The sequence below is a fragment of the Manduca sexta genome, chromosome 20, assembly GCF_014839805.1.
Source record: "Manduca sexta isolate Smith_Timp_Sample1 chromosome 20, JHU_Msex_v1.0, whole genome shotgun sequence".
NCBI lineage: Eukaryota > Metazoa > Arthropoda > Insecta > Lepidoptera > Sphingidae > Manduca > Manduca sexta.
Genome location: NC_051134.1, coordinates 10,087,042 through 10,113,419, shown reverse-complemented (window position 1 = coordinate 10,113,419; position 26,378 = coordinate 10,087,042). Strand labels below are relative to the sequence as shown.

Sequence of the window (26,378 nt, the reverse complement as noted above, 5' to 3'; positions counted from 1 at the left end):
TGGACTTTAGAATACAAAAAAATGCCCAATACGTTCCTATGATACATTTAAAGACAATTAAGGGGTCTGGCCACTACACCGTCTTACACCATGACCGTGATAGGAACGTATCAGACAAAACAATATTCTTTGAATTTAAAAGTATGAGACTATATAAGACGGTGTTGAACGGTCTAGTGGACATAGTTGACTTTCAATACAAACTGAAATTGCCCAAAACGTTTCTAAGACGGTCATAGTATGAGACTGTAGGGTAAACTCATTTATCAGTAAAATCTTCAGTCAGTTTCGTATCGAAGACTAAGGGATATTTAATACGGTCCTTTCGAATCATTTGCGTTCATTAATCATTGCTCCCAAGGAAAGCGATATTAGATGTTTAGGCCTTCTAAATAGATTACAATTTCAATTTGGAGATTTATTGACCTCCAAAAGAAAGAATTTCAGTAAAGACTTATTGAGTTTTAAAAGAACGAATTTCATTAAGAAAGGAGCGTAATGATTTACGTCTAAATTGTTCCTTTGAATTGATGATGTAAAGATCAGACTGGTTCAAATGTTGGAAAAGTGAGAATTGATTAATTCCATAGCTCTGGTTTCATCTACAATCATCTACAAAGCTGCATCAGTGGATGATATGAACCAACGCTGAAGCATTTGCGGATTATACACATGATGTAAACAAGCCGAGAACACAAGTTCTGGTTAGTTGTGCACTAACATGCCACATTAATCGCTTTGCTGCTGCAATATGATACGGTTTGGCTAATGCAGAAGGATCAAAATGATAAATGATTACTGGTGGTATGTCGCTCATGATATGGGAGAGCCTGTGTAGGTTCCAACGCAATGTCTATTTCTGCCGCCAAGCAGCAGTGTGCAGTCAATGCTTTGTTCCAGTTTAAATAACATTGTAACCAATGTAACTACTGGACATAAGACTTAACATATCCTGTTTCAAGATGTCGAGCGCAGTGAAATACCAAACAATGTTTGCTTTAAGGCGCAAATCTCATCAATTACTAAACCGATTTTAAATTTTCACTAATACGAAGCTGCATTACTCCTAGGTGGTAAAGGCTACTCTACGAAAGCTACTGATACATAAATTAGAGAAGCAACTATATAAACAAATGTGACATGTATAGTTGAAAAAATTAATACCGTCTTTTCCAATATTTTATCCAAAGACTTGCAGAGTCGGGAGATTTACTACCTATGAATACTTCCTAAATCTTATGATTCAAAGTCAAAATACTCAAATGGCTTTCATTTAAATGAAATATAACACATTTGTAACCCTTTACTAGGTATTACTTTCATTTAATTAACAAGAATAACGAGCATTGTATAAAGAAATCCGACGGGCTCCGTTTCACACCCCAAAGATTAAATTTAACCACCAATAACTGGCCCCGAAAGAGGTAGGTTGTAGCCAAATTTGTTTTTGGACTACAGCTCTTATGTCTTTATTTATAAGAGTTGGAGTTGCGTGGAGTGATTATAATTATGAATTATCGCGTGTGACACGCACAATGTTTGGTGCCAGGAAAGAATCAATGCAAAGTGCAATTTTTTGTACTTTCTTACATTGAAATCAGCTAACAAGTTTGATGAATAGTCATGGTTTTGCTAAAATTAAAATATTGACGTAGTCTTGTCATTAGCATGTAATGGTGATTATCATTAATTTTGCTATCAATTACTAAAAAGGATGTGATTTTTTCAAACAAGACAAAAATATCAATAAGGTTTGAATAAAAGCGCCATCGGTGGAAAAACTAAGGCTACAAAACCACGTTTGACAAGAAGCTAAATACTCTAAAGAAATTAAAAATTTCATACATACACATGCATTAAACGTAAATACATGCAGTTAGTTAATTTATAACTTACTACTTATGATCGGCAATTATCAATATTTTACACGTTAATTAATTTATATAAACAAATATGTCAATAACTCTTTTACACCTAGACATTTTGTTTTGACGAAAAATACTGTGCATTTTATCTTTTGCAACCCGTCGCATGCAAACAAAAAACCAACGTAATTTTTTAACTCCACTGCTGCGATTTTCGCGAAATTTGCAGCACGTGTGTTTCTGACGTCAGCGCAACATGACGCTAACTTCCTGAGGCTAGTCTGAACGTAGAAATTTATTTTGTCTTCAGTGCTAGACAGCATATAATATATACATCATTATCACATTTTATTTCTTCTTTCCTGCCAGCCCGAGCTGGTTTCTTTGTTTACTATATTTTTCATTTATTTAATTTTCAATATAAATTGTCTTTGTTTATATAAGCTAATTTAATGAAGTAATAATTAAATATTTTCATGTACATTGACTTATCATAAGTGCAACTATGTTCGCCTACGTGATGAATAAAGCATTTTATTTTTATTTATTTTATTTAATCCTACCTAAATATGTGTCAAAGCCTATCCCCCTTATTCATAGACGTTATTTATCTAAGGACGGAGTAAAGCTGTGATAACATGTCTGTTTCTCAGTGCTGACGGTATGGCAGCCTTCGCAGGGCGTAGACATAGGGCCGTTGTGATTAGCTAATATTAAGATCTCAATATGGTCAAGAAACATACTTGTTATCACAGCTTTACTCCGTCCTTAGATAAAAAACGTCTATGAATAAGGGGGTATATTTAAAATAATATACCAAAGGGCTAAGATGTGTACTGTGATTTGCCAAAGGTTAAGAATTTTTAATCCACTAAAAGATTTCAGTGGTAATTTTTTTTATCGTAAATAAATTTATATTTTTAAGTTCAAACTATTTTTTGATCGTAGCTTCGCTTGAATTATCCTAGTTCCTGTAAAAAGGCTCACTACAAACTTTTCGGAACAGCGACTCTTAGGCTACTGAAGCAATTTTAATTAAAATAGGAAGAACTATCACTGACTACAGAAAAACATTAACAAATATTTTACCAACCAACTGACCGGTACGACTCTGAATGAATCACTCACTCGATATGTCAAATACTCAGTGTTTTTATAGGAAAAAGTGTCACAGATACCGTCATAAAAATATTTTAATGTCAATACGAGATAAAAAGTACCATTGATAATATATAGCTACCGAATTTTATCCAAATCTATTGTTATTTTAACGTTTGATATAGTCTGAGGACACGACAAAGTCCCATAAATAAGGAAACTAATTTTTATATTAAAACGGAAGCTATTTTTTATAATACAATATTTTATAATATTATGAAATACATCATACAAGTACCTAAAATTATAATTTACGGACTGCAGCAGAGTAATAAAGCGTACGATGTTTTATGTTGAGGTAGACAAAAGAAAGTTCCCTGACCCTTGCCTGTTGCGCTCTAAAAACGGAGTTATGAATAAAGCGACCATAGGGTTAAGTTAATGATTAATTGAATTAGTATCTTCGTATTCTTAAGACTTCTTTATAAATTTAATTATGTTAACGAAAACGATAATCCAAAGCATAATTCGGTAAGTTTATGTTTCTGGTCTCAATATTTAATTTCGTAAACGTGTTTGGTTTAGTATGACTGACATTTTATAAAGCAAATAACCTTACATCTTATGTTTCAAGTATCATAACTAATAGTCGTCCAGAGTTCGAAATTGGACCATCGAATTTTATACATTTGTAACACATATTATATATTATTTAATTTTTTTTGCACTCCTTTACGAACTTCAAATCATGCTAAATTTCATACTCCTATGAACGCAATGCATTTAAAAAGGAGTAGCAAGTCTTATCTTACACTTTAATGTATAGATGAACAATTATTATTGAAGTCTTCTAACCTACACTTTTTTTACGCCTTACTCAAAATGCCTTATTATTACGGGCGCTATTGTTCCTGATCCTCAATCCTTTTCTTTAGCTATTGACTAAATTTTCTTAATTTTTTGTCTAGAAACTTAATTTCAAAATTCATAGCATTTTCGTTCAAAACTCATAATATTCTTCTAAAGAACTACATCGAATTACAGAAATATCATGTCAATGCTCGCGATCGAGGTCCAAAACTCTTCAGAACGTATGAATATCATTATGAAAATGTACTACCGAGAACGGTTCGTGACGTACCTATTTGTTATAGCGTATCAGAATAATTATAGCTGGTTTTCAATTTCAAAGATAATATGAATTCTGCTCTGGCTAGATAACTTTCTGGTAGAAATGATTATGATTTGTCTTCTCTGTCGTTAAGCAATAAATGAAGCATTTATTTGGATTTGAGAGAGATCGTGTAATTTGTGTGCGTAGATTTTTACCGAAAACGTATTTATTACATCCAGTAGCTGGTTATAACTTAGGTCTAAGTATACAACAAATATAGTAATATGAAATGACTTAAATTCTGAGATATCACATAAATCATCGAAAGTACCTGCTGCAGCATCAGAATTAGCCAATGTTTCTAATTTAAGTTTTGGATAACATCTCTACTCATTTCATATTTTATACAATTCTAAAAGAATCTATAGATAAAAATAAGAGCACTAGAAAGCAAGCGTGCACCATTCAGAGTTCTGCAAAGTCAACACTGTTTGCCCATTCCCTAACAATGCGACGTCTCGAACACTCAACTAAAATGACGCAGTAGTTCACGATATGATTCAATCCATTACGCATCAACACGAGAATTCCATCAACTATATTTGGAAATAATATTCTAGCCCCTCGGATAGTTCACGCAATGACGAAACACATTTCAATACTTTTAACACTAATGACGGGTTTAGAATCAGTTTCTTAATGTAAAATACTAGCTAAAGTAAAAGCTGTGTAAACGATAGCCTAGTTGGTATTGGAACAAATCATCCAGACGAAAGTTCGCAGGCTCAAAATCCAACACATAGCTCCGACTTCTAAGTTAGTGTGTATTGTTTATCAATAATTTTATTCTTAACTTTGACTGTGAAGTAAAACATCGTGAAGAAAACTACGTACCTAAAAATTCCACATTAGAATTCGGAAAGCAAGCGCACATGGACATCGTATTGAACTAAAGCCTAAATCTTCTCTTAAGTCTCTAAATAGTTAAGGAGGCCCGCACTCAGCAGTGGGACATATAATACAGGGCTCATATTGTTATTAAAGTATAAAGCCAGTATTACCTCAACACAAACGTCATAATATAGACAAAATAAAAGTAAATTTGAATATCACTGCGAATAAAGAAACTCGTCGAGAATTCGCAACTAAATGACCTGAAGGTGAAAGGCAAGCCTAAGACTAGAAGCTCCACCCAGAACTTTTAATTACGTTATACAGCATAGACCTGTACTGCGCTCGTCGTCTGAATTCATAATGTAAAGTTTCATAGAATAATTTTATATCTAGACAGTGATAGTACAAGTAATAAAATCATAAAATATTCTCATTATTTAGTTACTAAACGATAGTGTTGTCATTTTGTTTTGTTAATTTTGAAAATATATTTTTTTTACAGTTCCCTTATATATGCAATAAATTTAAAAAAACTAAAGACTTCTCTTACTTCTTCTTTGCGAAGACTTACAAACTGTTGGACCATAAAGAAATTTCCTTAAAAAGACAACAAAAATGTCATTTTTTATTATTTTCGAAGGTTAGAGGCCAAACACCAGAAATACAAAACAGCTATTTAGGACAAAACTAAATACATATTGTAGGCATCCCAAGGGAGGACTTTCCCAAGGGAGCCGTAACAGGAAACTAAGGGATGTATACACAGCATATTTAACGCAGGATTAAAACCGCCATAGTTTGCGGGAAGTTGTAATTTGAGTAAATTTTACAGAGGTAACTTTTTGTGGCAAAAGGATGGACAGACAAAATTTTAAAAACTGGTGTTTTGTCTTCTATTGTTCTAATAAAGACCATCAGTTAGTTTTTCTTCAATATTTATAATGTACCGACTACGGCATATCAAATTATGAAGTATATGTAAAGATTTTTGAAAATCATCACATCCAAGTTTCAAAGATCCAAGTTATATAGTATAAGGGTAAATAAAATTGAACTGAAAATTCTAAAACAAGAATACAACTATTTTTCGAATTTTATCACAGTATTTTCTACTATGTAAAAAAATTATAACAAAGCAACCGCGATATATTCCAAAAAATGTTTTATTTCCATGTCTATCAGTCGCGTTAACCTAAAAAATCATTAGGTTAATAAAACTACAAATTGTATCTACCTATTACTATAACTAAAAGGAGAGCTGCCGTAAAAAGTTTGTTACTATTAAATATTCACTAAGACGTACCTCTATAAAATTTAGAAAATACTGAGTTGAATTACAAATAGTTTGTAAATATTGATCGCATTTTTGGTAATGTAACATTGGTATTAAATGCCAATGGGAATATTTAAAAGATGGACAGACGGACTTCTAAAGATTTTTTTAAATTCAGATACAGGATCTTGTGCGGCGCGAATTTTCATTATGAAAGAAAAAAATTTCAAAGAATTGCGAGGAAAATTAGACAATTTAAAACTTAACAAAAGTATTAATTTTATATAACAAAAGTATTAATTTTATATAATTGTTTGAAATAACTGTCAGCGATTGACAGAATGCGCGCTGCAAATTCATAGTTAAGACGGGACAACGTCTGTCGGGTCAACTAGTTTACTATAATATTATGGTACTTTATGTCTCAACTCCCTTGGCAGCGTTGTTGTATTGCGTGCGTGGCAGTGACGAAGGATGCATATAATCCAATTCCTCTCGGCTTCCCTTTATACAGAATTTAGGTAGAATCTAATTATCATCAGAACGATTTGCAGACCGTATTTATGCACTTAGGTACCTTTATGTTGTGTCGGGTTCCGTTTTGGAAAATTTCACCCTTCGCCATTGGTGCGTGGTACACCTTCGGCTCTGTAGTTTTGGGTTCGAATTCGTCGGGTAAACTGATACTTGGTTTTTCATCTCAGTATAAATTAAATATTTAATTATTTGTTTTTATTAAAGCATTGGTTATTGTCACAATTTGATATATTTCTCATACGCATATCCCTTACACCTATAACATGGAATCTTAAGTAGCTTGCGAAATTTGTATTTACGATTCTGCCTGCCACTGAAAAGGAAAAAAGGAGCAAATTTTTTTTGTACATAATATACTTTTCAGTAATGAAAGTATATCCTTAACCATTTGTCATGTATGTAAATAGGTAATAAGAGAAACTCTTTCACAGGACACAATATGTGGTTTGCTTTTGTTTTTTTTTTTTTGCCAACTGTATTATATTTTTCTAATTTCCCTGTGATATAACTCGATAAAGACCAGTATAAAGCAATCATGCAAACAATATCAGGCCAACGACTCACACGATATAATTAAAATTACCGCAATGTATAAACATGAATACAATTAAACCATACAAAGTTTTTCGAACATTTATATCGTGTTACGTTTTTTTCAATCATCGCCCTCGATTCAGAGCGGAATTTTCAGTGACACGTCACTTTATTATTCGAATTTATACTTTATCTTAACACAATAAGGCTGGTTTTTCATTTGTAAACACGACGCATGCGTGTTCAACTTACCGCAGTGCGCGGCGCCTACGAGACTTGTCGAAGCGTGCCGTCTTCACATTACAAAAAGTAAATGTGCACCAACATTTGGCCCAAGTTTATTACAAATGTTTCTTGCGGACATCTTGAGACGGGGATATTAAATCACACGTCGACAAAATATTATTCACAATTTTGTTAAAGAAAAAGACTGGAATTGAATTTTTTTATTCCAAGATTTGTCAAAGAACAGTAAAGATTAGAATAGCTTTTTTTTATTCGAATATCATTTATCCTACATTTAAGAATTACACTGCAAGTAAATCCAAATCGATTTTAGTTAATTTTAGTTATTAAGAGTAATTTTAAAATCTACCGAAAGCAAAATACAGCGTATAATATTTTAAGAACCTTTATAACAGCAAAAGGTTTTTGCACAGCCGAAGTTGTAAGCAAAACCTTGTATAGCATTAGGTTACCAGGTAAACAGACGATGATTAGCAAACATACATTATATTATAATAATAATATTAGCCTCGTATTATATATTGTCCGACTGTTGAGCACGGGCCTCCTCTACTACTGAGAGGGATTAGGCCTTAGTCCACCACGCTGGCCTAGTGCGGATTGGTAGATATCACACACCTTCAAAATTCCTATAGAGAACTTCCCAGGTATGCAGGTTTCCTCACGATGTTTTCCTTCACCGTTAAAGCAAGTAATAATTCACAAAGAATGCACACATAATTTTAGAAAAATCAGAGGTGTGCCCTTAAGATTTGAACCCACGGACATTCGTCACGGCAGTCCGTTCCACACCTACTAGGCTATCGCCGCTTACCTAGATTACCTGTTCAATAAACATACATTATTGAACAGGTAATCTAGTTAAACATTACATACATACACACATTCACCTGGACTTCTCTTAGGCCATTCCGCTTCTTGCGTAACTTTTTCTTTTACTTTACTCAAACTTGTTCTAAGGCAGCTCACTGTCTATTTTCTTTGATGTTGTTATCGTTACTTATCGATTCTTTTTAGCGAAAAATAAAGTTGTATAATATTATGTATTTTCCTAAAATCTTCGCTTCAAATGTGTAGCTAATTCCTATGTCGTGTTTCATATTATCAATGTGGAAGATCATTGTGAAGATATCGTATGCTCAAGAAAGGGAAGGGATTCTTCGCATACGTAGACAAACTCCTAAAATATCGATGAGTTATCACTACATACACTACTTTTTTTATTCCGAAAAATTACGTAGTCAAACTCTTGCTTGAGGAAGGTTATTTTGCGTAAGTGAAACCGCCAGTACCAGCTAACACTGATAACATAAATGTAAAGACATTAAGAAATATCTAAAGAGATATTTCTTCAGCTTTATATAATAATACATAACATTAAAAAAAATCATTGTGTTCAAAGACAATCATTCGATTACATAACGAATAATGATAAACAAATACATTACTCAAAGGCAAAGCACACTAAATTCCGGACAAGAAACTCATTTGACAACAAATGCAAATGGGTTGAGGGACTGTTGAAAGTTTTCATATTGCCTACAATCAGTAACTGTCGTCGCTTCGCTGTTGTGATATTAAAACTCGAAATTTCTGCAAGTGTTTTACTGCCGACATAATTATTAAGGTCTAATAGTTTTGGCCCCAACATTAAGAGGGTGAGTAGAGTAAATATTATGTCAAACCTTATTTCGACGGAGCGAGTTTCTTGTAGCAAGTTTCTTGGAGCGAGTCTTGTGCAAAGCGGACACTAGTTGCCTCGCTTATGTGATCAGATTGGGCAACTTTTTATGACCATTCAAGAACCGCATGCGAGGTGTGAAAATTATTGCATATAATTGACGTTTTATACTAGGAGAATGGCGATCAATTCATATAAATGCGAAAGGTTTTGAAGATGTTTCTCAAGAAACTCGTAAACCGTTGAATGAATTTGGATTAAATTTTGACCAATTCCTAAATTGACATTAACACTAGTTCTACTACTATCTTTTATTCAACATTACAGCATGATAGCAGTTTATATAACCATAAACTTCGGTTCTGTAACTTTATCGACCCAAGAAGCGCTAACTTTCCCTTTCATTAAACTTTATTAAACTTTGATGAAGTAATACAGCGCAGAAAAACGTTATTTAGCAATGAGGCATGAATCAGCTTAGAAGCTAATTGACAAGATGAGGATGTCATGCGTTAATGGTGAGGACCACGATTTTAAGAAGTAATATTGATAAGACAGATAAGTTGTTCGCATAATCGTAAACATCACGACTGCACATAATTAAAAGCAAATCTAAAATCTTGGAATTACAATTGAGCCGTTGAACTAAGGTCATCATTTTGAGTCACTTAACATGTAGTCCACATGTTAAGTTTCATAATGCCCTTACACTGGTTGGCTTATAACTGTTGTGGGCAAAAATATGAAACACACCATTGCGCATATGAAAACCTATGACCTAGAAAACAAAACAATACAAACACCACATGTATTCCGTCTCATGATGAAATAGTGGGGCATATATCACCATATCACAAATTTTAAAATGCGGGCTGATACTGAGCATAAAAACCCAGTATCAAATTTCTAAATTGATTTGAATGACGAGAAGAGCTTGTCATTCGTCTGATTGTAAGCGATTCGACCGCCCATAAACAGCACAAACACCATCCAACTTTTTGAATTACAAAGTATTGTTTGGTATCCCACTGCGCTCGCCATCCAAATACATGACATGTCTTATGACGTCCAGTAGTTACACTGGCTACAAACTATTATACTTTGTCCGATCCAACCGAGAAACAGGGAGATTTTCTCCGCCTTTTAAGATCTCGGGGTTATCGACACTTAGATTATCTGGTGTTATGCCAAATACTCTTCCAAATAATGATTGCCTTTCAAGAGATTCTCTTCACAATACAAATTCGTCTGGGCTGTGTGCCATTTTGCGTGTACACCCTCAATTTGCGTTTTGGCTACCCATAAACTGTAAGTCCCGAGGGAATTCTTGAATATTCTAGAAATAGGTTACAATATCATTACCTATTATTCACGCGTTTAATACATAAGTTCCCTGTGGTACCGTAGTTTCGTGTTATTTTGACTTTAACGGGTAAATGTGCTTTAAACTAGTAAAACATTTTACCCGTCTATATGAAGTTTATTAGCATATGTACAGCTATTTACCATATAAACGCAACATTAGTACTATTCATTTTGTGTCGTACATCTTCGGTAACAAGGCGACGGCTTTTGCGATACTCTAATATTAATCCAGATTTAGTTATAATAAAAAAGTATATATCAGCCTTTATAACCTACTGCTAAGCACAGGTCTCCTCTACTACTAGATTTAGCCCTTAATCTACTACGCTAGCCTAATGTAGATAGGCAGGATTCACATATCTTCAAAATTCTTTGTAGAGAAATCTTAGATATGTAGGTTTCCTGACGATGTGTTTTACCTTCAAAGTGATTGATAAATTCATAAACAAGACACATAAATTTCAAAAGGCGTTGCCAAAAAAAGGAAAAGAGGTGCGTTGGGTTTTGAACTTTTTTTTTTTTTTTTTTGGTTTCGCGCAGAAAGTCCCTTTGTACTACCGTCCAGCCTTCGTGGGGGGCGACTGAGCGGTTATGCTGGGGTAACCGTGCCTTACGGCCCGGCGTTGAGCCGCCCGGATTTGATGACGACCTTCGGGCGACCGCCGGGCCGAGTCCTTAACCCTATATACAACTTAAACCTATGCACGGCCTACCAGCTAAAACTCCGCGGTGGCCCTCTTCAGCGCATTAGGGACGGCTGCGGGCTTCCTCTGACGTTGAAGTGTCTAGTCTGCGACCGCAGCCGCCCCTGCGCGGTGCCGCCTTGCGGCCCGTCTCCTATTGGGGGGGGCTCAAAAGCTCCCGCGCACCGAAGGACGCCCTCGGCGTCTACGGCAGCGTGAGGCCAACTGTGTAGTGTGTGTACACTGCCGTCCAACCCGGGGGTTAACCGACAAATGTGCAAAGATGCACAGAAATGCACTAGGGCGGACAGCCCCCTGCTGCCCGCCGACGACCCCCTTCGTGGCCCCTATTAGTCGCCTCTTACGACAGGCAGGGGATACCGTGGTGGAATTCTCCAAACGCCCCCATTCCACAGGGCGGTGGGTTTTGAACCTGCGGACATACGTCTCGGGAAACCTCTTCTCAATTAGGTTATCGTGTACTCCAAATCAAAACACAGCAATATAGATTTTAATTTTTTTTCTTTGACTTAATAGGCAAACGATAGAGCGATCCGCCTAGTGTTAAGCAGAATCCGCCGCCCTAAACTAAAGCAATGCCAATGGCACAGCCAACCCGTTGCCCACTGGGAGTTTTTTTTTTTTTTTGGGAACTGCCGCGGTTATCGCTCGGGTTACCCTGCTAACGGTGTACAAGCGATCCCCCGGCTTAGCAAGCACGGCAGTCCCAATGAAGATTTGGTGAGCTCTACCGCTATCACTGAGGGTACCAGCGGACGGTACGCTGGCAACCCGCAGCTATTCGGTTACGGGGCCCGGAAGGAAGAAGGGAGGGGATAAAGAGAAGAGGAAGGAGGAGGAGCTTTGTTAGAATAGTTGGAAGCGAGAGTGAGAGGAGATGTTCGCGAACCCTTATAGGCCTCAATGTGTATTTGGCAACAAAGAAGTACACACATACTATGTCCCTAGAGTCGCGGCATAATATTCCCCCGTGCATGGGCGTGCATTCGGTGCGAAGACCGAGCACACAAGAATTGCTTCGGTTAGCCCACCGGGAGTTTGATTGTTAGCAGCACTAACGTTAAATACAACAATCTTACCATCTATCCAAAGTGTTTAAAGCTTTCATTTACAACTGTGGCCAAGTACTTAACCGCTTTTTCATGTGTCGGCACTGGGCGTCGGGCCAAGAACTGCGTGTTCTATGTCTGTGTGACTCCGAAAGGTATTGTCTGGTTCTTAAGCCGTGTTCATAAAATAGCTCCATCAAAGGAAATAAAGATAGCTGTATAATTAGTCGATGAAGAACTGATTGTGATGAAACATTTTTGGTGTTAAATCTCATATATGTGAAAGTCCGCCTGGGTAGGTACCACCGCGATGTCTATTTCTGTCGCCAAGTAGCAGTGTGTAGTCAATTTTATGTTCTGATTTGAAGAACATTGTAGCCAGTGTAACAACTGGACATAATAAGACTTAACATCTCATGTCTTTGGATGTACCGTAATATAATTACGAAAATTAAGCAATCTAAGAAAGATAACATTAACAGAAATCCCGATCCTACATCAAAACATCGTGTCACATTTCTCTGCAAAACATCGTTAGCAATGAACAAATAAACACATCGACGATTCCTAACATTCAAAATTTATTACTACAGTGATATCGAAGGTTTATTTAATATTATTCATATAGCGGTATAAAATATTTCGTCACGATATTCTGTACTATAAAATATAGCAAATCCGCAGTTACTGAGGATCAGCCTTTGATCCTTTCTTTGCAAGTAGGGAAATAAAATGAATTTGTTTTATTTTGACAATAGAATTTATGGTTAACACCCGGACTCAACTTAATACGTTTTATAAACCTGGACGCACTTAGTAGAAATAAAAACAATCTTAAATATATGGTAATAAAGAAGAAAGTACCTCATTCTCATGATTGAAGATATGTATATATTTTTAGCTTTAAATTTTATTTATACGTTTTGCAAAATTGCCACTTTACTGAAACAAGATATTCCTTCAGAAAACGATAAAAATAGAACTTCAAATTATACCAATTGTAATATTATATTTTTAAAAATTATGGGCATTTTTAGTTAAGAAATATAATTGATACGATTTATTAAGATTTTTGGAACACTTACTATACTCATTTTAATAAAATCTTTGCAATATTCCAATAAATATTTCAGAATCCTTAAAAAAGTCGCCCAACTAAAAGCGTGAGCGCCTTTCAAACCCTAACTATGTTAACAGCCATAATTGCTTTGGCACGTTCTTACTTCATGTCTAAAATGATAAAAAAAGGAAGGAATATCAGAATGTATAATGGTAGAACACGTCCATGTCTTAAATAGAAACGATATTTATTTATATTGAAGAAATGGTGCAAACTGCTAATTTATATACAATCAAAGCTAACAAACAGCTACATGTAAAATCGATAGCGTTCAACACGCTAACTGTAATTTTGCCCTAATATTACAACTTGGGTCAAATGTTTGTCACATTACTTACAAACTTTAATGTTGCTTGCAAATTTATGACCGATACGCGGGCATAGCATTCGATTCCTTTGTTGGCAAGTCATGTTTATAACAAACAAGGTGAAGCATAACGTTGGTCCACAATATTTTACTTTCAATTCTTTCATACTAGTAATAGAAATCGATAAATGAGTTACTAAATTTAAAGGGCTGGAGGTTGAACTAGTTTGAAATGCTCTTTGTTAATCATAAATACTTTAGTAAAGCTGTAAATAAATGCGCAGTTCAAGATAAAGCCAACATGATAGACCATAATTAAATCTTAAGTAATATACTTCTTTAAATTGTATGCAAATACACCGGCTGACCTCGGAAGGAACGGAACGCTACTATGAAGAGTTCTCTTTGTTTAATAAGCCGTCAGTTAAAATGTATCAAAAGCATAAAAGTGGATAAAAATAACAACCCAAATTGTACAAGCGATATTGTCCCTTAAGAAAGAAATTACTAAGCTTTCTGGATCACACACACACACATAATCATGCATTTATCCCCGAAAGGGTATGCAGAGGCGCAACCAAGGCACCCACTTTCCGCCAAGTGTGATCCGCCCCATGATGTGATAGAAGTCGAGCCTATCGCCATATCGGGCACAAATTTCAGACTCCGGGCTGATACTGAGCAGAAAAACCCAAATACACTGTCCGACCCGGGATTCGAACCTAGGACCTCAGAGCGCTGCTGTACCGCGCATGCAGTACAACTACGTCACCGAGGCAGTTGTGACTCAGTAGATCTTATTAAAATCAACAATATTAAAGCGGTTACTACATAACAGTGTGTACGCCGGTACCAGTTGAGATGGCTATAAGTGCTTTTAAGAGTACAGCGTGACTCAAAACTTTTCATAAGCGATGAATTCACAAGCTAAAAATAGTGCTACAAAACTAAAATTGTCATGAAAAGTTATTCCCGCTGTGGGAATTCAAATGCATTCTCGTATCAAATCATTCGGAATTTTTAATATCGCGTCGTATTTTTATACGAATAAATCTTGCAGTGACAGTTATGTATAAAAATTAGATTGGAATCGGATCTGGGCCCTTATTCTGTATGATAGTGTAAACGCGTAACGCGGCCGTGTCATGTTATCTTCGAGAAATGTGCGTGGAATGGTATTCTGTAAGCCAAATTTCTATAGTCCTAAACATGATGCGTTGTGTTACGTGCTTGTTACGTACTGTCAAAATAACGTGCGGGATAGAGAATAAGGCCCCTGGTGGTATCACAAACGTATATTTTGAAGTTAGTAGATCTATGGTAGAAAAAAGAGAATAAGCAAAAGATGCACCTGATAGTAAATAGTCACCGATAAACATCAATTCGACCAGAAGTATTGTTGTCAGCTATAGATGAACAGGAACTACGTGGTAGGATATATTTTATATCCGCCCAGATAGCGATCACAGTAAACAAGATGTTAAAACCCGCCACAGTGGCCCAAGTAAATGTGTCGCGTTCCGGGATCAAACTGTGTATATCCAGTTCGAACAGGCCGGCATAATTGTGTCGACCACCGAGAGGTAATCCCCTCTCGTCAGTCGGCATTCTACTGGACCCCGCTCCACTTACCATGAGGTGTAGTGGAGTCACTTTGCCGTGATTTAGAAAAAAATAAGAATGTGAAAATGTTGGAGAATTCTTGAACGTATATTTTACGAAGCATACGACATACGTCGCTAAAGGTACCCATATTACCATCATTCGGGTTTTCCATTATCAATTAGTACTCCGCTAGTAAACGTCATACACGTTGTATCATGTTGTATTTTAGGTGACGATGTTACAGGATTCCATCATAATTTTAAATTTTGTAGGTTTTATGACTGGCTTGACGTCAACACGTTTTGGGAATCATAAATCGCTATGGTAATTTTAATTATGGTACACTATGAACGTCTACAAAAAATTGTAGTCATTAAACTGTAAACCATTACCTCAATAATTAACCTAACTTCACAAACTTACGCTGCTAGGACGATACTAAATTGTATTTTTAATTCAATCAAATGAGACGAAAATCCCGCTCGACTGATGGTAAATGATACGTCTACGAACGTAGCAATACCATACATAACTTCTGAAGATGAGGTCAACATAGATTGAAGACCGAACAGATTTTATTTCTGATGGTTAAATGAATCGTAAAGATTAAATGCTATAGTTACAGTACACAGGGTTATGTTGACATTGTGTTACTAAATAAAACACTCTTACTCTCTCTCTTACACTCTCACTCACTCTTTTCTTCTTGAAAATAATATTTTACGATAAATAAATCTGTAAAACATAAAGGTGTAAGTTTCGAACAAATTAATATCTATAAAATGTAATTTTAAATTCAAATGCCCCAATGTCATTACTACAAGTCCAGTATTTGTCGCAGCGGCGACATATTAAAATTCACTCACGTACACGCCATATTCGTCCTAAAATACAATGATAAAATAATATTAGAAAACTAAAACTGTATATTTGGTGAAAATATTCGCTATTCGTGGAAGTTTTTTGGTAGAATAGTAACAAAAGTAAGAATGAGTTAGATTCCATTTATTAAAGCAAAATAATACTTTATTAGATCATAGAATGAAGAGAAACCATGATACACTGGTTAATTTTTTTTTACTTCGTTCGGCAATCCGGTAAAAACCTACCTAGCAGAACTTTCCAGCTCGTGTTTTTGGGTTCGTGTACATCCAGTAACTAAATAAAATAAAATAAAAAAGGCTTTATTACTCGATCCAGCAAGTATGGCTGATATATTTCTAACGCCTAAGTTAAATAGCTTAATTACTTATATGCAAAGTAAGTTACGTTTAATTTTACAAAGTTTTTTTTAAATCGATTTTATTTGCAACTTTTTTTTATCTATTATTATTTATAACATAACAACAGTTACAGATCTTATATTCATCGCCAGTGTTTATCCTGTATTTAAGAGATACAAAACTTAAAATTCATAATCAATCAACTAGTACAAACTTACAAATAAATCCACGAAAATATTTTCAAATATTGCCGTCCTTTTTCGGAGTTGAGTAAAATTCCATTCTGCGGTACTATTTGTGTTCAGTAAAATATGAATGAACGCTTCTGTTTCCGCAGCGGGTTTTTTATTGCTGCGCTGCCCTAATTGAAATTACGAGATGTATTTGGGATGGTTGCCATGGGATAATTTCACATTACGCCATAAGGCGCGTTTATTACCTCACATTCGGATATCGGATACAATAAATCAAACTTGGAAAAACATAATAACATTATCGCGTGCATGCGCTACAAATCATGAGTACCAATTAACAATGGGTCAGATTTTGCAATCTATTGTCTAACTTTTATCTTCGTCTTTACGCATGTCCTTATGCTTTTGACAACTGTACTCAAATAAATGTTTATGCTTTAATAATTTGTCTTTATTCGACATTTCTATGCATCTTCTGTTAGTATTTAGGACGTGTTTACCATGCCATATCTTTTAAAGCGTAACCAGTATGTGTAAAGCATTATCATCAGTAATCCAAACGTAAATTAACAACTTGATTGAAGCTACCGAAGCCCTTTTTTTGCCCCGAGATCCTACAAAACCTACGTATCCCTAAAAGCCAGCATCAATTTAAATAAAACGAAGCCTGGCTAGATAAAAGAAAATGAAGATTTAGAATGCAACGTTCGGGATCAATAGGTTCTGCTCAAAGAACTAAAAATACACCTGTTCCAACAGGACATGAAAAGGTTCCTAAATCAGTTGGTATTTTATCAACTGTAAAGAATCTGTTGAGAAATACTCGATCTTTCTCAATATAAACAAAATTTACTATTTTTTGTGTGGAATCGACGTATAGTTTTACTAGAAATAATATTATGCTAAAGGATTTGTTTCCCAGAGTAGTGAATATGAAGAATTACGAGGAGTATGTTATATTAATTCCGAATTACTATATAGAATGTAATTTATAACGTTTATTCTATTTTTTTTTTTGGAATATAGAGCTAATGAAAATGTATCGAAAATGTGTATTTATTTTTAAGTCATTTTATTACTTAACTTAACCATTTTTAAAATTTGGATAAGCAGTTCCTATAATGTACAATGTAAGTAGTTGTTTTTTTTCTTGATAATTTTTATTGTTTTGTTTTGTTTTTCAATTAAATGTATTTTATTTCATTATAGTAATAATGACCGCCATACTGTTCAAATTAAAGCAAATAAGGATCCAAATATAAAGTGGTTTCGTGAAGGACCGTCCAATATCCCCTGCTTACAAATTTCATTCAACAATTCTTTACTTAATGTCTTAAGTGAATCCGCTTTTCAAGCCGACCCACTTCAGTTCGCAAAAGAGCTCTTTAGAATAACAACCAGGGGATTTTAAAAGTTGAAGACGTTCCTCCGAAGAATATGATAACCTACGATATTTTCTTAACTACGTTACTTATGAAAAAGATTTTAATAAAATGACCCTCGTAAAATGGAAGGAGGACAGGAAACGAAAAACTCTTATGGCACTGGCTGGCTAACGAAGACATTATTAATTTGTTTGTACGCGATCACCTTTATCGATGAAAATAACTTATTATATCATAATGTCGAGATCATTATGCCGTCGATGTATAGGGAGGAAATTACTGAAGATTTTGTTGGGTTTTCTAAACCAATCTGCCATAAATAAAAAAAGGCTCAACATTCTTCTTATTTAAAATCCTACCACCAAGTCTAAATTAAGTTAGCAAAGCAGATACAGCACTCGCAAAACTACAAAAGGTTTTTGCCTTCATATAATATGCGTCCTTAAACAGTAACAGGAGGCCATAAAACCTTTCCAAAGAATATTGATAAACCTTTGCCAAGAAACTGGTAACAATAAAACTTGACCCGTCGCGAGCTTAGATTACATTACTAGACAAGGTCAGGGGTGGTCATCGACGCTGGTCATTACGTAACGTTGTATTTCTGACTATTGATTTCTAAAGATCGATAAGACAAGGGCGGTATTAGGAGGTCAATTTTGGAGTATTTCCCGACTAGCCTTCAAGTATTACACACACAACACACAACATCACGCATTTTATCCCCGAAGGGGTTTACAGAGGCGCAATCAGGGCACCCACTATTTGCCAAGTGTGTTCCGTCCCATGATGTGGAAGGGGGCGAGCCTATCGCCATATCGGGCACAAACTCCAGACTCCGGGCTGATACTGAGCAGAAAAACCCAAATATGACTTTGCCCGACCCGAGATTCGGACCCAGGCCCTCAGAGCGCTGCCGTACCGCGCATGCAGTACAACTATGCTACCGAGGCAGTTCAAAGTATTATTTGGTGATAAATATTGGTATTTTCTATCAGATTCTATCAGGTCTCAATAGAGACATCAATTGTCGTAGATTAATAACTTGTGATCTGAATTATGATAAATCTTAAGCACGCAATATTTTGATGATTTATACTTTTATGTTTCAAAATTCGGAATACGGCGAATGTGATAAAATATGTCCTGCAACTTATTTATTGACTTGCCTCTAAGTACTGTAGATTCTAACAACTAGAACAATACATGGTACAACTCCATTACATAATTTCCCAGGAGGTACAGAGTAATGCATGTCTACCCGCTAACGCTGTTTTGACAGGGTTCTTACAAATTAAAGTATAGAAGTACAAAAGTAATACAACAAAGATATTTATGTCTCTCATCAGCATGTCCTAGATATAAATAATATATTCGATTCAATTTTCGATACGGAATCGAAAGACAACGTTGAAAGCGAAAAAGATATTTTACAGATCGTAAAACGATATTGGAAACAATAAGAATTTTTAAATTTTTGAATAATGTATATTTTATCGTCTCAACAATTTTCATATTTCCGAAGTATCATCAAAAATCAAATAAAATAGATCAATTTATGCTATCTCATAATATCTACTAATACTCTCCTTGCTAGAACATTACTGTTCTTTATTTGGTATCCTTATCCACATTTGTATACCATTTAATAAGATAATTCCCGAGGTGCCGAGTCAGTTGACTGTAAATATTCTTTATACTAAGCTTGAAAAACCTCTATGCTGGCATAACAATAACGACCCGCGAGAGATGCGGACAAACTTTAGAATTCTCGAGTCTAAAGCGCTTTTGTGAGGTTTTCAGATGCATGGACGCGTGAACATTTCTTACGACTGTTTCTTGAATGTGTATCATGGCTCAGTGTCTGACAGGGTTTATACGCCTATTCATTTCATTCTCTGGAATGAATGAAATGATTACAGTTTCGTTCACATGTGCAGTTTACAATTCCTTTTTTGTCTAACATAAAGCACTATGAAGATCTATCGTCTAATCCTCACCTTCAAGATTGGCATTTACTCATTTGCCTCTATAATAAGAATAACAGTGGCGAAGAGTTAAATTCCGAAAGGAAAACCGATTCGACATAATATTGATACTAATATGCATAAATGTGATCTGCAAAATTTCCAATCATTATTATATTTTACATAAATTACGATAGAGACGCCGCGCCGGTAAGAATTTGGTTATATGACCTCTTCATCACTGAAAAATATCAACTCAATTCAAATATTGTTCCAAATAAACTCAACACTATTGTAACAGTAAGAGTTTAATAAACACATTTAAATGGCAAATTCGTAAAAGACAGAAAAGGTAATTAATGGAAACTTAACGTAGCGTCCGATCCCGTAGGCCGGAACGACGGATTGAAAGCCCGCTTCCGACACCCATGTTCCGGTGATTTGACACGAACTTTTGATGAAAGCTTTCGAACCTTTAAGTACTGGGATCATAGTTGTAATCGTCTTTGTTGGATTCAAAAGCTTTGAAACTTGAATCAAGATCGAAGGTTGATAATTTACTGTTGCTAGGGACTCGTTTATTTATTCAAAATCGATTTGAGATTTAGCTAAAATGTGTACTATAAATATATTTTTTACGAGATAATGTAATTGAACAGATATTTATGGCAGTTTTAGTTTAGCTTGCATTAATATCTTGTACACTACCTTGAATTTCCTTTAATTATTTATATTCCTCTTAGATCCTCATTAACTTAATATTTTACTGTATATTATAAACTTTGATAAAAATAAATCCACCATTACTTAGTCCGCATAATGAATTAATTTGGCCAAAACAGCGAAAAGCAATTCTGTTCCCTTTCCTTATCTCACTTTTACCGTATGTTTTTGCATTCATTGACCCTAAGATAATCGAGAAAAGAATCAGAACTATTTACCCCGAAGTAATTACACTGTCGAACTTCTGTCACATAAATTATACGTGTATATAAAAATAAAATGAGTGGTTCGCAGTATACGTGCACTATTGTGATCCAGTTCGAAGGACATTGTAGCCAGAGCAATTATTGGACATTATTAGACTAACATCTTATGTCTAAAAGTCAAGGTCACATAAGAGCTGGGTCGACGTGTATCAATGCGATAATCTGGAACTTAATATGGCAAATTCACCCTTATCTCCATAAAGTAATGCACATATATCTTCTGAAATTAAAAAGTCGCAATTTGTAATTCATAGTTCTCTATGGTAGCAACCTACTGATTATGGGCGGTCGTATCGCTTACCTTCGTCTCTTAATTCGTCAAATTAAAAAAAAAAGGTTAGCAAAAAGGAATAGAACATTCGTATTGCCTTATTCAATAGAAACCGTGACATAAATTATGTTATATTTAGCTCGGTTCTTAGATTAAAATACGCGACGCATTTTTAAGTTAAGACGTCAACACATTATTACGTCTACGTATTTTAGCCCTTGCAAGATATTTAACAGCCAAATAAAATAATTTAAAAGTCGTTAGAGAATTTTTATTTCTACATTTGGAGCCATTAACAAAATGGCCGCTGCGGTCATGATTAATGTTTGTTCAATTGGTATGTGCTTATACTGGATGTTATGAACAGTAATCATTGTAAAGTCCAAATCTCAATTCGCCGTATATATACTTCAAATTAAAATTGCAAGCTAAACTACATAAATACATGACCAAATATTATTAATTTCTATTAGGCATCGACTCCAAAAGTGGTAACTAGTATATTGGTAATGTAGTTTTTTTTGTGTTTTAAAAATAGCAGCCGATTCTTAATAAAATCAACTTATTTGTTTGCGGAGGCGTACTACGTATCAAATAGAGGACCTTGCCCACCCTCAATGCCCCAAGGGGAATTACAAGAAAAAAATACTTTTTAAAATGCGACTAATTATAAACAACTTCATTTTACTCATTTGGACACAAAAAAAAACTTATTCGTTAGTGTTATCAATTTTAATAAGACTCCAAATCAGTTTCACCTCATAATTAACAGCATGATTTAACATTAACTATACACATTACCTATACGGTGATCCGGATGAACTGATAGCAACACTCGGCTATTAATTAACGGATATCCGGTTGTAATAAATAAATCAGCGGGATTTCGCAATGATAATAAATTTTGTACATGTTTTCATTAAAGCTGGCGATTTATTGAACGTATTTAATTTGATATGGGTAGAAATATTGCTAATTAACGAATTGGCAGGCATATGTATGTTAAATAAATACAAAAGTTGAATGCTGAATGTAAAAAGTACTGGGTGGCGAAGTTGTATTACGATTTAGCAGATGTTCTTGGGTTCGAATCCCGAGTCGGGAGAAGTCATATTGTGTTTTTCTACTCAGTATCAGCCCGGAGTCTTGAATTTGTGCTCACTATAGCGATAGCTTCGACATCTATCACATCATGGGACCGAATACGCATATCGAGAAGTGGATTACCAGTTGTGGCTCTGCTTACCTCTTCGGGGACAAAAGGCGTATGTTTGTGATAAAAAGTACTATGTTATGGGGCAGTTGAGATTGTCGATTGCATGAGTTTATATATTGTCAGAGGGACCTATTCCGTCTACGGCCATAACCGTCTTTTTGTTATTACGGGTGTTGTAATCGTAGGACAAATTTGATAGCTATATAGACTGTAAAAGATTTCCTTCAATTAGATCGCCCGTAACTGTAAAAAGACGGAAATGCCCCCGTAGACGGAATTAGACCGTGACTATAATGACGTATATATTCGTCTAGTATTTGTAGTTATACGATCCATTTGATAACCATTGTATCTTAAGGGTTAAAGTTTGAAGAAACATAAACATCAACTCAAATAAAAACAACCATTCCACAATTGAACAATAAAGAATTTGAGTAAATACTACTCACTTGGACAGCTTTCATTGATTATACTGTAATTGTACGTAAAACCTGTGTTTATGGAGTATTCATAATTACATAGCACTTACTGCTACATTTTTTTTACGATTCCAAATATCATATCGTAAACATATACAGCAACGACTTTCGCAAATAATAAATGATTTATAACGAAATAGTGATAACAAAGTCATTGACAACACAAATGAATCACAGTTATATATAATAATATGTGCCCTGTTATACTGTCCAACTGCTGGGCACAGACCTCCTCTACTACTGAGACGTATAAGGGCCTAGTCCACCACGCTGGCCTAGTGCAGATTGGTAGACTTCACACACCCTCTAAATTCCTATAGAGAACTTCTCAGGTATGCAGGTTTCCTTGCGATATTTTCATTCACAATTAATGCAGGCGATAATTCACAAAATCCACACATAATTTTAGAAAAGTCAGAGGTGAGTTTTGAACCTGCGGACAATCGTCTCGGCAGTCCATTCTACAACCAACTAAGCTATCAAGACAAAGCAAGATCAGCATGTGATCACTGTGCACATTATACGGTTTACGTGAAATAACTGCGATTTAACATTCAACATACGCCCTTAAAGTCTACTGAGATTTACAGCTATAATGACCATAAAGTGATTACATACCAAGAAGCTTCTTGTTCCTTGCTATTTGACTGTAAACGATATACCACTGACGATAGACTGTTGAGAAGTGGTATAACCGTGGATAACATTGAGGATAACATAAAACATAGTGCCTACGCAATAATATATGACATTAACAGCTGCAGTGTTACCAGAAATAGCATTAAAAACTATAAAAAATCAGGGATTTCATATTAAATAATTCATAGAAAAATGGATATCATCTAAGCAATAAATTAATATACAAAAACGATAATCATTTTAAATTAGGCGGCAAATCCAAAAAAGTAATGATGTACACATATAAACACAAAATCACGAATTAGAAAGAAAATGATATTGCTTGAGTATGTTAAATTATTTTTTGGATTATAGTGGTTCTTGCGGTCGATTTTGCTTTTGTTATAAGTTTAATTTTTATTGCTTTTATTATTAGTTATAAAATACATTTCACTGAACCCAACATAAAAACAATCATCAAAATCCTATTTTATTGTATGTATGTAGATATTGTAACTTAGACTTTGTGGATGACCAACACCTCAGTCTGCCCGCTGACCACGAAGGCTGTAAAGCCTTCGAAACATCGCATCGGGAGAAAATTATAGTATAAAAATCCGCGATAAAATCCGTAAAATAGTTATATTGAATTACATTTATTTATATTTTAAATTCTATTTACTGTACATTAAAAGGTTATCATCCAATGATATTTTTATATGAAATAAATCATTGTTATTTTCTGTGCCGTATCTACGTTGTTTTGCCTTATAACTTCAACTTTGATAATGATATCACCATTTTCATTTTTGATACCGTCTACATAAATGTCAAAGTAGGCTGACATTCGACCTGTTAACTCATTAGTTTCCATTAACTGAGCATTAAAAGCGATCCGTGCCTGGCACCCGAACCACCCCAAACATTTAACAGCAATCGGGCAGTTACTATGCAAAATATGACACTGGAAACAAGGACATGCGCGTTTATGTATTTTGATCGATATTCGGTGTCAAGACAGTAACAAGTTCAAGTATACAAGTCAATTTTTAGATTGTGGCCCCATCGTTATCAGGCGATGATTTATCCAATGTCAAAATAGGAAGTCACGATATTTTGATAGGTCTAATAATGTCTATATGCGACCTTTTAGTTTTTTCCCTTTTTTTCATGCTATAGGTTTCATTTTTTACCTATCTTTAATAAGCTCAATTTTATAGCAACTTCAAATAAAAGGTAGCAAACAAAAAATTGTTTTCCGACGACTGCCACAAATTAACAATTTTGAAATAGGTCATTATTTTATTAAGAGTGCGATCTGTTGAACGGTGAATAAAGCAATGGCATTACGAAATAGTCTAAAAACGCTACACATAAATTCAAAATAAGAATGTTATGAATGTATAAGAATATTAAAATCCTAAAAATAAGGAAAAATACGGTACAAATCAGAGACAAAGAAATAAACTAATGAGAATAGTATAAAAACAAATATCAGACATCATAACCGGATATTATTATTTTTTTTACTATAGCGGGCCCTAATTTAAGGGGAATGAACTTAAGTTAATGTAAAAGGGATAAAGTTCAAGTATAGATAAAGTTCGTTTGTATGACATAAATTAGACAAGTTAAATTGTTTGTATTCTGTGACAATTTTAATTCTTCTATAATTATTAGTATCATATATCGAATTAATAAGTCAGCGTCAACAGAAAATAGTCTTCGATACCACAACAGCCACATCTGACACAAAAGTAAGAAAAAATGTGATACATATCAAGTTATGACTACTACTACCTTCCTATGTTCTAAATTAGGCAGATTTTTTTATCTATGTTTATCGAGGCTTAACGCCGCATTGATGTAGTAGGAAGAAAGTTTTATGTTTAACTCTCAGGCAGTGTATTATTCATAATCTTAGTTTCTCGACTCGAAAAAACACACCTGATTAGCCCCCAACTGGAATATCTGCCCTATATGGCGATAGACTCGCTTTCTATAATACCAAGGTATGCAAAATAACCTTGGGGAAAATAAAAATAAAAGACCAAGTCGGAGCGTAGTAGTCAACTTATCTGTTATTTTTTCTCTGCAAGACAATATTCTTCGGCAACCGTTCAGATAAGGAATAACAATGACTAAAATTATGTTCGCGACGTTTGATATCTTTACCGAATAAAAGGCAAGTCAAGGACGGTCATCAAAAGTTATAGATAAATCGATATTGATGAAAATATTTTACACAGTAGTCGAAGAGCGAAGTTAAATTTTGATATTTTATAGAAGATAAAGATTGTAGAGAGTAAGATGACTTCATTGGACAATGTAATATAGGCTACTTTTTAATTCAGGCAAAGTATGATCAGACCGCTAGAAAAAGCCACATATATTTATTAAGTATTATTTGATTTCTAAATATTTTTAATTTCTTACCTTCCTTTATGCACCTACCATGATCATCTCTGCACCATCCTAAGGTTGACTGCTAGAGAATGCCTGTGGCTTTAAGTCCGCCTGTATACTTTTATATATAAAGTGCTATATAAATAAATAAATAAAGAGCTAGTCATACATAAACATCATAATCCCGAAATTAATTCCCAATACACAACAAACTTTTTACGATATTACCAAAAAATTG

General features: G+C 34.7%; 1 protein-coding gene across 4 annotated transcripts in view; it reads right to left on the bottom strand.

The window, feature by feature from the left end:
• Positions 1–26,378, bottom strand: part of LOC115440688 — a 57,504-nt gene that overhangs the window by 18,828 nt on the left and 12,298 nt on the right. For 2 of the 4 annotated variants that reach the window (XM_030165101.2, XM_030165102.2), the window contains exon 1: positions 23,735–23,836. The exons of the other annotated variants lie outside the window; for them this stretch is intronic. In XM_030165101.2, the coding sequence (XP_030020961.2) occupies positions 23,735–23,835 (101 nt within the window). In that variant the 5' untranslated portion in view covers position 23,836. Of the gene's footprint in view, positions 1–23,734; positions 23,837–26,378 lie in introns of those variants that run through there. 4 annotated transcript variants of the gene reach the window in all.